The sequence below is a fragment of the Oncorhynchus kisutch genome, linkage group LG12 (assembly GCF_002021735.2).
Source record: "Oncorhynchus kisutch isolate 150728-3 linkage group LG12, Okis_V2, whole genome shotgun sequence".
In the NCBI taxonomy this organism is placed as follows: Eukaryota; Metazoa; Chordata; class Actinopteri; order Salmoniformes; family Salmonidae; genus Oncorhynchus; species Oncorhynchus kisutch.
In genome coordinates, this window is record NC_034185.2 from 4,762,136 (window position 1) to 4,774,899 (window position 12,764).

At 43.0% G+C, this 12,764-nt stretch overlaps 1 protein-coding gene across 1 annotated transcript in view; it reads left to right on the forward strand.

Annotated features, from left to right (window-relative positions):
• The first annotated feature begins 1,217 nt into the window (after nt 1-1,217).
• Nucleotides 1,218-12,764, forward strand: part of LOC109881473 (zinc finger protein 513) — a 38,680-nt gene continuing 27,133 nt past the window's right edge. Inside the window, exons 1-3 of the mRNA XM_031836750.1 lie at nt 1,218-1,327; nt 2,027-2,164; nt 5,887-6,024. Coding sequence (XP_031692610.1) covers nt 2,125-2,164; nt 5,887-6,024 — 178 coding nt within the window. The 5' untranslated portion in view covers nt 1,218-1,327; nt 2,027-2,124. The remainder of the gene's footprint in view (nt 1,328-2,026; nt 2,165-5,886; nt 6,025-12,764) is intronic.

Genomic DNA, 12,764 nt, shown 5'->3' on the forward strand with positions numbered 1-12,764 from the left:
ATGGGAGACCAGAGGCACTCTTTCCTCTGGTCTAAAAAATAATATCCCAATGCCCCAGGGCAGTGATAGTGCCGTCTTTCGGATGGGACGTTAAACGGGTGTCCTGACTCTCTGAGGTCATTAAAGATCCCATGGCACTTATGGTAAGTGTAGGGGTGTTAACCCCGGTGTCCTGGCTAAATTCCCAATCTGGCCCTCAAACCATCACGGTCACCTAATAATCCCCAGTTTAGAATTGGCTCATTCATCCCCTCCTCTCCCCTGTAACTATTCCCCAGATTGTTGCTGTAAATGAGAACGTGTTCTCAGTCAATTTACCTGCTAAAATAACGGATAAATAAAATAAAACATTCAGAATTTGTAATAAAAAATTAAAAAACGTTACCTTCATCCGGTTATATGCATAAATCATAACGGTTTCTGATTCGTTCTACTCAAAACGAGTGATATTGACATTACGCACATCACCAATATATGTCTAATAGTAGTAAACCGGTACCTTTACTTCTCTCTCTCCAGCGTGTTGTCTTCGAGAATCAACAACTAACTCGTCTCCTCGAACAGCAGAGTAGCGCGAACCTCCCACTGTTCTAAACCATATCTGGACATCAAAGCTTAGCTACAAAATGAGTCAGAGTGAATTTCCCAGAATCCCACGATCGGATAAATTGTAGCGTATGACGCTGCGGAGGAGATCCCTCTACCCTTTGTAGAGCGAGCTTCCCCGTTATTTCACTCGCAGGCGCCTGTTGGTTCATATTGGGGAGGGTGGGTGCAACCGTCCGGCTGCCTGCGGGTGGCACGCTCTAGTGACATAGACCGACGGGATCACTCTCCGATTCATAAATATCTCAGCCTCGTCAAACGTTACAACACAGCCTCGTTCATTCATTTTCAAATGGGTTAAACATTAAGTGTCACGCAATTGCCCAAAAATGTAGCGTAGAAGTCTGCAACCATCAGGCTTAACCTCAAACTTCCCCATAAAGTAGGTTAAAATGTGCGATCTTGATAAATTCCCCAACATACATTTTAAGAGATCGAATAAGAATGTATAAGAATATAATAACGTCTTCTTCTCCTGTCACAGCACATGAAATACACAAAAATATACATTTCACATGGCTAAAATTATTAGAAACACAAAATAACTACAAGTACCATGACTCAAACGACCGGAAATTAATTTAGGAAGCGGAAATACGTACAACAGCGGAAGCGAATGTATACAATGGAAATAAAAAAAACAATTAAGTTATGAAAAACAATATTAATTGCCTTTCTTTGTCGCCGCTGCAGATAAAGAAATGGCGGATATATAGACACGGTAATTTAGGTCTCGTTTATGCACGGGTACATGGAGCTTTACTGGCTACAATCGAGAGGGTTATTTACTAAATGTAGCTTTGTAAATAAAAGGTAGCTTGATAGCTAACGTTAGCTAGCTGGCTAATTTAGCACATACTGTACTTGCTGTTTAGCTAACTAGCTACTAATGTTAACCTTCACGCTATTATTAACTATCACGCTTTCAGAGTACTTCATATATAACAAACCGGACATACATATCTAACATTGGCTAGCTATAATTCTCACGTCATTGTTTTGTTTGCTCTTTCAGACAAATTAGCCTGGAAACGTTGTGTATTCGTTAGCTAACATCATTAACCAGCTGGCTAGCTGTCTACAAAGGATCATTAAGGGCCAGGAGCAAGCTGCAACAACACCCACACGATAGCCAGCGATTCGATCTGCCTGCATTATCATACTCTACTTATCAAGCCATCTAACGTTAGCTCGCTAACTAGCGTTAGTTGTTTAAAATGGCATTTTAATCATTGGTGTGGAGCTGGCAGGTCCGTGTATCACACGTTTGGTTTGCTAGCTAGCTAGGTAGCTAACTAATAAATGCCCATACCAGGGCAATAGACATAGCTTGGGCTAATTATGCCTGAATTGTTTGAAAATGCATTGTCATGTCCGGTTGATTGTCATCGATATGTATCTGTGTTTGTGTGACTATTAGAACCACTGGAGAAGCGGTTTCATGGATAAAAACAGAATGAGCTGATAGTTCCAGTGGTCTTTCAGAAGAGGTGGCAGAAGAGAGAGGCTGACCGGAAGATGCCAAGAAGAAAACAACAGAATCCTCAACCTGTCAAGTGTAAGGGCTCAAACGTTGATCTATTCTCTAGAGGGCAACATGCATGTTATGCTAATGACGTTCCTGATCTTTGTGCTCTGGTTTGAACGTTTCCTTTATGAGAGCAGATGGTCAAATATGAAATACAGGAACAACTGTATTCATTCACTAGAGAATTTTGTTTACTGGACCAGTTGTAGGGTGGGAACTAATGGTGACCACTTTCTAACACGCTGAAGAGGGGGGGATCATCAAGTTCATGTAGCTAGAGACCAACAAATGCCAGAGACATAGAAATGGACACAAACAATCTGTCCCCACATGGACATTTTACTGGAGAACCTGGCTATGCTTAAACAGTTGTTTTCACTTTATAATCTTTGAGGAACACGTGTAAGAATTTTTTATTTATTTTTAACTATCAGTCAGGAAATGACTTATTAGGTAAGATGCCGGAAGTGGCTCTGTCCCAATTTGACTTCCTGTGATTACATCACATCCAATCGCCTCGCCTCCTCACCAATATTGGAGGAAAAATGTCGGCGGTCCTTCCTTCCAATGTGTTTTGAGGAGGTGGTGAGGAGATGGCAATTCAGGAAAGACTTGAATATGATTTAAGATACGGGAAACATCATAGAAACACTTTACCAGGCGTCTTGGTTTCTCTTCGATGGCAGCAGATGGGATCTCGTCATTAACATTGGCTACTGCCTTAACTAAACCTCCTCTCCAATGGTCAAAGACCAATTAAGGCTACGTCTCAAATGGTACCCTAGTCTAGCCTGACGACTCACACTAAATTATTTTCTTTTCTGCTGTCGTTCGCTACATACTTCAGTCTGAGCCTGACGTCATTGAAGTTGTTTGTGGTTTTTCGAGGGGCACGAGGGCCGTTTTGTACAAGACAAAGTCCTCAACGCTTTTGGTCGTCTCTAACCAATCAGAGTATCAAAGCCAATGACTGATTTTCAAAAAAATCGCAGCTTTACCCACCTGTGTGACTGGCTCTTGCCAAACCCATTGGTTTCTGGAGAAATCAGACGGCCTCGAATATGTTGGCATTCGGTGAAGGGTCGGGGGAAGACTCTCGGAAAGGGAGATACCTAGTCAGTTGTCCAACTGAAATGTGTCTTCCGCAGGTAACAGTGGATTAACTGCCTTGCTCAGGGTCAGAATGACAGATTTTTACCTTGTCAGCTCGGGGATTCACTCATTGCGGAGAAGAAACTAACGTCCGTGAACATGGTGTAGCGTTTGGCCCGAACAAGGAGTCTGGAATGGATAGCTAGGCAAACCCTCTTCCCTAGATAATTCACAACTTTTGACCAGGGCCCCATATGGCTCTGAATTATACAGGGAGGCAGCCACTGACTCATGTACTGTCATGTATCACATTCTCCACTAGAGGGCAGCAGAGTATTAGTTCACTCAGAAGGCCTTTAAAGGGATACTTTGGGATTTTGGCACTACTTCCCCAGAGTCAGATAAACTTGTGGATACAATTTTCATGTCTCTGTGTCCAGTATGAAGGAAGTTAGTGGTACCTTCCCGAGCCAATGGCTGGAAGTCTACATACCTAATCCATACATAATGAATCACATCCGGCTGTGATTGGGAGTCCCATAGGGTGGCACACAATTTGCCCAGCATCATCCGGGGTAGGCCGTCATTGTAAATAAGAATTTGTTCTTAACTGACTTGCCTAGTTAAATAAAGGTTAAAAAACAAAATACCTGTAGACTTCCAGTCATTTGCCAGCAGCATACCACCCTGCATACCACTGCTGGCTTGCTTCTGAAGCTAAGCAGGGTTGGTCCTGGTCAGTTCCTGGATGGGAGACCAGATGCTGCTAGAAGTGGTGTTGAGGGCCAGTAGGAGGCATTCTTTCCTCTGGTCTAAAAAAAATATCCCAATGCCCCAGAGCAGTGATTGGGGACACTGCCCTGTGTAGGGTGCTGTCTTTCGGATGGGACGTTAAACGGGTGTCCTGACTCTCTGAGGTCATTAAAGATCCATGGCACTTACGGTAAGAGTAGGGGTGTTAACCCCGGTGTCCTGGCTAAATTCCCAATCTGGCCCCCAGTTTACAATTGGCTCATTCATCCCCCTCCTCTCCCCTGTAACTATTCCCCAGGTCGTTGCTGCAAATGAGAACGTGTTCTCAGTCAATTTACCTGGTAAAATAACGGATAAATAAAATGCCAAAATCCCGAAGTATCCCTTTAATTGTGGCAGACTGTCTTGGAAATTACTGGCAGGTGGTGTCTTTGACTATTGAATATTCTGTAATATTCATAGTACAACACATCAGTCACTGGCTTTATCAATTAACATTTCTGTCAGTAAGGCTAGGAAAACATGGCTTGATTAATATTCATACTTCCTCACATCCTAACCTTCATATAAAGCTATTTTCTAGGAAACTCTATTTTATTATACTAGATTATTAATACTAGATTATTAATACTAGATTATTATTATTAGATTATTATTATTACTAGATTATTAATACTAGATTATTAAACTAGATTATTGAAACTAGATTATACTATTAATACTAGATTATTAATATTAGATTATTATACAAGTTTATTAATACTAGATTATTATTATTACTAGATTACTAGATTATTATACTAGATTATTATACTAGATTATTATTATTACTAGATTAGATTATTAATATTAGATTATTATACTAAATTATTAATACTAGATTATACTATTAATACTAGATTATTAATACTAGATTATTAATACTAGATTATTATACTAGATTATTATACTAGATTATTATTATTACTAGATTAGATTATTAATATTAGATTATTATACTAAATTATTAATACTAGATTATACTATTAATACTAGATTATTAATACTAGATTATTAATACTAGATTATTATACTAGATTATTAATACTAGATTATTATACTAGATTATTAATACTAGATTATTATACTAGATTATTATACTAGATTATTAATACTAGATTATTATACTAGATTATTATACTAGATTATTAATACTAGATTATTATACTAGATTATTATACTAGATTATTAATACTAGATTATTATACTAAATTATTAATACTAGATTATACTATTAATACTAGATTATTAATACTAGATTATACTATTAATACTAGATTATTAATACTAGATTATTAATACTAGATTATTATTATTCCTAGATTAGATTATTAATACTAGATTATTATACTAAATTATTAATACTAGATTATACTATTAATACTAGATTATTATACTAGATTATTAATACTCGATTATTATTATTACTAGATTAGATTATTAATACTAGATTATTAATACTAGATTATATTATTAATACTAGATTATTATACTAAATTATTAATACTAGATTATACTATTAATACTAGATTATTAATACTAGATTATACTATTAATACTAGATTATTATACTAGATTATTATACTAGATTATTATACTAGATTATTATACTAGATTATTAATACTATATTATTAATACTAGATTATTATTATTACTAGATTATTATACTAGATTATTATACTAGATTATTATACTAGATTATTATTATTACTAGATTAGATTATTAATACTAGATTATTATACTAAATTATTAATACTAGATTATACTATTAATACTAGATTATTAATACTAGATTATTATACTAGATTATTATACTTGAGTATTAATTCCCTGACGAATATAAATAACGTTTTTTTTGTGTTTCAGTGGATTCTGAAGATGGTGTATTAACCATTGTAGCTCCAGGAAGCCTGACCTTGAAGGCAGATTTCCTTCTGGGACACGACCTTGAGTTTGGTGACCCCGGCCATGACAAGATCCTAGGCTTGGACGACAAGTACTCAGGTTGGTACTAAATTAATTACAGCTTTATTCAGACAGGTTGGTTTTGTTGGACAGAAATACACTGCTCCAAAAAAATAAAGGGAACACTTAAACAACACAATGTAACTCCAAGTCAATCACACTTCTGTGAAATCAAACTGTCCACTTAGGAAGCAACACTGATTGACAATACATTTCACATGCTGTTGTGCAAATGGAATAGACAACAGGTGGCAATTATAGGCATTTAGCAAGACACCCCCAATAAAGGAGTGGTTCTGCAGGTGGTGACCACAGACCACTTCTCAGTTCCTATGCTTCCTGGCTGATGTTTTGGTCACTTTTGAATGCTGGCGGTGCTTTCACTCTAGTGGTAGCATGAGACGGAGTCTACAACCCACACAAGTGGCTCAGGTAGTGCAGCTCATCCAGGATGGCACATCAATGCGAGATGTGGCAAGAAGGGTTGCTGTGTCTGTCAGCGTAGTGTCCAGAGCATGGAGGCGCTACCAGGAGACAGGCCAGTACATCAGGAGACGTGGAGGAGGCCGTAGGAGGGCAACAACCCAGCAGCAGGACCGCTACCTCCGCCTTTGTGCAAGGAGGAGCAGGAGGAGCACTGCCAGAGCCCTGCAAAATGACCTCCAGCAGGCCACAAATGTGCATGTGTCTGCTCAAACGGTCAGAAACAGACTCCATGAGGGTGGTATGAGCGCCCGACGTCCACAGGTGGGGGTTGTGCTTACAGCCTAACACCGTGCAGGACGTTTGGCATTTGCCAGAGAACACCAAGATTGGCAAATTCGCCACTGGCGCCCTGTGCTCTTCACAGATGAAAGCAGGTTCACACTGAGCACATGTGACAGACGTGACAGTCTGGAGACGCCGTGGAGAACGTTCTGCTGCCTGCAACATCCTCCAGCATGACCGGTTTGGCGGTGGGTCAGTCATGGTGTGGGGTGGCATTTCTTTGGGGGGCCGCACAGCCCTCCATGTGCTCGCCAGAGGTAGCCTGACTGCCATTAGGTACCGAGATGAGATCCTCAGACCCCTTGTGAGACCATATGCTGGTGCGGTTGGCCCTGGGTTCCTCCTAATGCAAGACAATGCTAGTCCTCATGTGGCTGGAGTGTGTCAGCAGTTCCTGCAAGAGGGAGGCATTGATGCTATGGACTGGCCCACCCGTTCCCCAGACCTGAATCCAATTGAGCACATCTGGGACATCATGTCTCGCTCCATCCACCAACGCCACGTTGCACCACAGACTGTCCAGGAGTTGGCGGATGCTTTAGTTCCGGTCTGGGAGGAGATCCCTCAGGAGACCATCCGCCACCTCATCAGGAGCATGCCCAGGCGTTGTAGGGAGGTCATACAGGCACGTGGAGGCCACACACACTACTGAGCCTCATTTTGACTTGTTTTAAGGACTTTACATCAAAGTTGGATCAGCCTGTAGTGTGGTTTTCCACTTTCATTTTGAGTGTGACTCCAAATCCAGACCTCCATGGGTTGATAAATTTGATTTCAATTGATAATTTTTGTGTGATTTTGTTGTCGGCACATTCAACTATGTAAAGAAAAAAGTATTTAATAAGAATATTTCATTCATTCAGATCTAGGATGTGTTATTTTAGTGTTCCCTTTATTTTTTTGAGCAGTGTATAACTTGAGATGTAGAGCATCTCATCTTAACTAGACAATTGTTAGGCCTAAATCAAGGCCTTAATCAGTACAAAAAAGGTATGAAGATGTATGCATAAGAACGTCTTGCTAAATGACTAAAACGTAATGTAAATGATGGGCGATTGAAATCAAATCAATTTTATAACCGAGATCCATGATAGAAGCGTGGAGGTCAAAACGTTTACCGCTGAATAAATCTTGCATTGCCAGACACATTTGAGATGTTCTGGAGACCACCAAACCTAGAACAGTCGGAGTCAAAGTATGGCTGGGTAATATACATGCTGGTATGATTTTTTTTTTTACAATATCTTCTATAACGGTATTTTGATGCGGTGCTGAATTAAATGAAAAGTTATACAAATTGGACTACTTCACTGTCAGTTCGGTCCTAGTTTGGTTGAGTATGTAACCATGAGATTAGAGAAAGCCAATTAAAACCACAGGATTAATTTGTTGCCATTCTAGGGTCACGCACAGCACTACTCATAACACATATTTAGAGCTTTCATTGTTCAAATACTGCCAAAAATATCTGCTTAACCTGCATACTAGCCTTGTTGGGCTTTAGACTGGTGCCTTGTTGGGCTTTAGACTGGTGCTTTGTTGGGCTTTAGACTGGTGCCTTGTTGGGCTTTAGACTGGTGCCTTGTTGGGCTTTAGACTGGTGCCTTGTTGGGCTTTAGACTGGTGCCTTGTTGGGCTTTAGACTGGTGCTTTGTTGGGCTTTAGACTCGTGCCTTGTTTGGTTTTAGACACGTGCCTTGTTGCGTGCCTTTTTAGGTTTTAGACTGGTGCCTTGTTGGGCTTTAGACTGGTGCTTTGTTGGGCTTTAGACTGGTGCCTTGTTGGGCTTTAGACTGGTGCTTTGTTGGGCTTTAGACTGGTGCCTTGTTGGGCTTTAGACTGGTGCCTTGTTGGGCTTTAGACTGGTGCTTTGTTGGGCTTTAGACTGGTGCCTTGTTGGGCTTTAGACTGGTGCCTTGTTGGGCTTTAGACTGGTGCCTTGTTGGGCTTTAGACTGGTGCCTTGTTGGGCTTTAGACTGGTGCTTTGTTGGGCTTTAGACTCGTGCCTTGTTTGGTTTTAGACACGTGCCTTGTTGCGTGCCTTTTTAGGTTTTAGACTGGTGCCTTTTTAGGTTTTAGACTGGTGCCTTGTTGGGCTTTAGACTGGTGCTTTGTTGGGCTTTAGACTGGTGCCTTGTTGGGCTTTAGACTGGTGCTTTGTTGGGCTTTAGACTGGTGCCTTGTTGGGCTTTAGACTGGTGCCTTGTTGGGCTTTAGACTGGTGCTTTGTTGGGCTTTAGACTGGTGCTTTGTTGGGCTTTAGACTGGTGCCTTGTTGGGCTTTAGACTGGTGCCTTGTTGGGCTTTAGACTGGTGCCTTGTTGGGCTTTAGACTGGTGCCTTGTTGGGCTTTAGACTGGTGCCTTGTTGGGCTTTAGACTGGTGCCTTGTTGGGCTTTAGACTGGTGCCTTGTTGGGCTTTAGACTGGTGCTTTGTTGGGCTTTAGACTGGTGCCTTGTTGGGCTTTAGACTGGTGCCTTGTTGGGCTTTAGACTGGTGCCTTGTTGGGCTTTAGACTGGTGCCTTGTTGGGCTTTAGACTGGTGCCTTGTTGGGCTTTAGACTGGTGCCTTGTTGGGCTTTAGACTGGTGCCTTGTTGGGCTTTAGACTGGTGCCTTGTTGGGCTTTAGACTGGTGCTTTGTTGGGCTTTAGACTGGTGCCTTGTTGGGCTTTAGACTGGTGCCTTGTTGGGCTTTAGACTCGTGCCTTGTTTCGTTTTAGACACGTGCCTTGTTGCGTGCCTTTTTAGGTTTTAGACTGGTGCCTTGTTGGGCTTTAGACTGGTGCTTTGTTGGGCTTTAGACTGGTGCCTTGTTGGGCTTTAGACTGGTGCTTTGTTGGGCTTTAGACTGGTGCCTTGTTGGGCTTTAGACTGGTGCCTTGTTGGGCTTTAGACTGGTGCTTTGTTGGGCTTTAGACTGGTGCCTTGTTGGGCTTTAGACTGGTGCCTTGTTGGGCTTTAGACTGGTGCCTTGTTGGGCTTTAGACTGGTGCCTTGTTGGGCTTTAGACTGGTGCCTTGTTGGGCTTTAGACTGGTGCCTTGTTGGGCTTTAGACTGGTGCCTTGTTGGGCTTTAGACTGGTGCTTTGTTGGGCTTTAGACTGGTGCCTTGTTGGGCTTTAGACTGGTGCCTTGTTGGGCTTTAGACTGGTGCCTTGTTGGGCTTTAGACTGGTGCCTTGTTGGGCTTTAGACTGGTGCCTTGTTGGGCTTTAGACTGGTGCCTTGTTGGGCTTTAGACTGGTGCCTTGTTGGGCTTTAGACTGGTGCCTTGTTGGGCTTTAGACTGGTGCTTTGTTGGGCTTTAGACTGGTGCCTTGTTGGGCTTTAGACTGGTGCCTTGTTGGGCTTTAGACTCGTGCCTTGTTTCGTTTTAGACACGTGCCTTGTTGCGTGCCTTTTTAGGTTTTAGACTGGTGCCTTGTTGGGCTTTAGACTGGTGCTTTGTTGGGCTTTAGACTGGTGCCTTGTTGGGCTTTAGACTGGTGCTTTGTTGGGCTTTAGACTGGTGCCTTGTTGGGCTTTAGACTGGTGCCTTGTTGGGCTTTAGACTGGTGCTTTGTTGGGCTTTAGACTGGTGCCTTGTTGGACTTTAGACTGGTGCCTTGTTGGGCTTTAGACTGGTGCCTTGTTGGGCTTTAGACTGGTGCCTTGTTGGGCTTTAGACTGGTGCCTTGTTGGGCTTTAGACTGGTGCCTTGTTGGGCTTTAGACTCGTGCCTTGTTTGGTTTTAGACACGTGCCTTGTTGCGTGCCTTTTTAGGTTTTAGACTCGTGGCTTGTTGGGTTTTAGACTGGTGCCTTTTGGGGTTTTAGACTGGTGCCTTTTGGGGTTTTAGACTGGTGCCTTGTTGGGGTTTTAGACTGGTGCCTTGTTGGGGTTTTAGACTGGTGCCTTGTTGGGGTTTTAGACTGGTGCCTTGTTGGGGTTTTAGACTGGTGCCTTGTTGGGGTTTTAGACTGGTGCCTTGTTGGGGTTTTAGACTGGTGCCTTGTTGGGCTTTAGACACGTGCCTTGTTGGGCTTTAGACACGTGCCTTGTTGGGCTTTAGACACGTGCCTTGTTGGGCTTTAGACACGTGCCTTGTTGGGCTTTAGACACGTGCCTTGTTGGGCTTTAGACACGTGCCTTGTTGGGCTTTAGACACGTGCCTTGTTGGGCTTTAGACACGTGCCTTGTTGGGCTTTAGACACGTGCCTTGTTGGGCTTTAGACACGTGCCTTGTTGGGCTTTAGACACGTGCCTTGTTGGGCTTTAGACACGTGCCTTGTTGGGCTTTAGACACGTGCCTTGTTGGGCTTTAGACTGGTGCCTTGTTGGGCTTTAGACACGTGCCTTGTTGGGCTTTAGACACGTGCCTTGTTGGGCTTTAGACACGTGCCTTGTTGGGCTTTAGACACGTGCCTTGTTGGGCTTTAGACTGGTGCCTTGTTGGGCTTTAGACACGTGCCTTGTTGGGCTTTAGACACGTGCCTTGTTGGGCTTTAGACACGTGCCTTGTTGGGCTTTAGACTGGTGCCTTGTTGGGGTTTTAGACTGGTGCCTTTTGGGGTTTTAGACTGGTGCCTTGTTGGGGTTTTAGACTGGTGCCTTTTGGGGTTTTAGACTGGTGCCTTGTTGGGCTTTAGACACGTGCCTTGTTGGGCTTTAGACTGGTGCCTTGTTGGGCTTTAGACACGTGCCTTGTTGGGCTTTAGACACGTGCCTTGTTGGGCTTTAGACACGTGCCTTGTTGGGCTTTAGACTGGTGCCTTGTTGGGGTTTTAGACTGGTGCCTTTTGGGGTTTTAGACTGGTGCCTTGTTGGGGTTTTAGACTGGTGCCTTTTGGGGTTTTAGACTGGTGCCTTGTTGGGGTTTTAGACTGGTGCCTTTTGGGGTTTTAGACTGGTGCCTTGTTGGGCTTTAGACACGTGCCTTGTTGGGCTTTAGACACGTGCCTTGTTGGGCTTTAGACACGTGCCTTGTTGGGCTTTAGACACGTGCCTTGTTGGGCTTTAGACACGTGCCTTGTTGGGCTTTAGACACGTGCCTTGTTGGGCTTTAGACACGTGCCTTGTTGGGCTTTAGACACGTGCCTTGTTGGGCTTTAGACGGCTCCTTTGTTATTTTATCATGTCAGGTATGATGGGGCTGTTTGCTATCTCCAGGCTAAGGGCTGTTTGCTATCTCCAGGCTAAGGGCTGTTTGCTATCTCCAGGCTAAGGGCTGTTGTGGTGACTGTATTACCGCCACAACGGCAGTCACAAGTCATGACCGCAGTCAAATTCCCTGCGACCGTTTTTCACGGTAATCCGATCCAAAACTGTGCAAATGAATGGCACTGATGGGTAGTCGACCAAACTTCATAACAGCCCTGGTTATTGGCCTGGTTCCCTGATAGCGATGGAATTTAGGTTGGACTGTTTTAGCGATGAGTCCAGTGCTTAATTTGAGCTGTGCCAAGAACAGCTCAAATAAGCAAAAAGAAAGTCCATCAATACTTTAAGACATGAAGGTCAGTCAATCCAGACAATTGTGCAGTGCAGTCACAAAAACCATCAAGCGCTATGATGAAACTGGCTCTCATGAGGACCGCCACAGGAAAGGAAGACCCAGAGTTACCTCTGCTGCAGAGGCTTAGTTAGAGTAACCAGCCTCAGAAATGGCAGCCCAAATAAATGCTTCACAGAGTTCAAGTAGCAGATGCATCTCAACATCAACTGTTCAGAGGAGACTGAGTGAATCAGGCCTTCATGGTCGAATTGCTGCAAAGAAACCACTACTAAAGGAAACCAATAAGAAGAAGAGACTTGTTTGGGCCAATAAACACGAGCAATGGACATTAGACCGGTGGAAAACTGTCCTTTGGTCTGATGAGTCCAAATGAGATTTTTGGTTCCAACCGCCATGTCTTCATGAGACGTGATGTGGGTGAACGGATGATCTCCGCATGTGTATTTCCCACCGTGAAGCATGGAGGAGGAGGTGTGATGGTGTGGGGGTGCTTTACTGGTGACACTATCAGTGA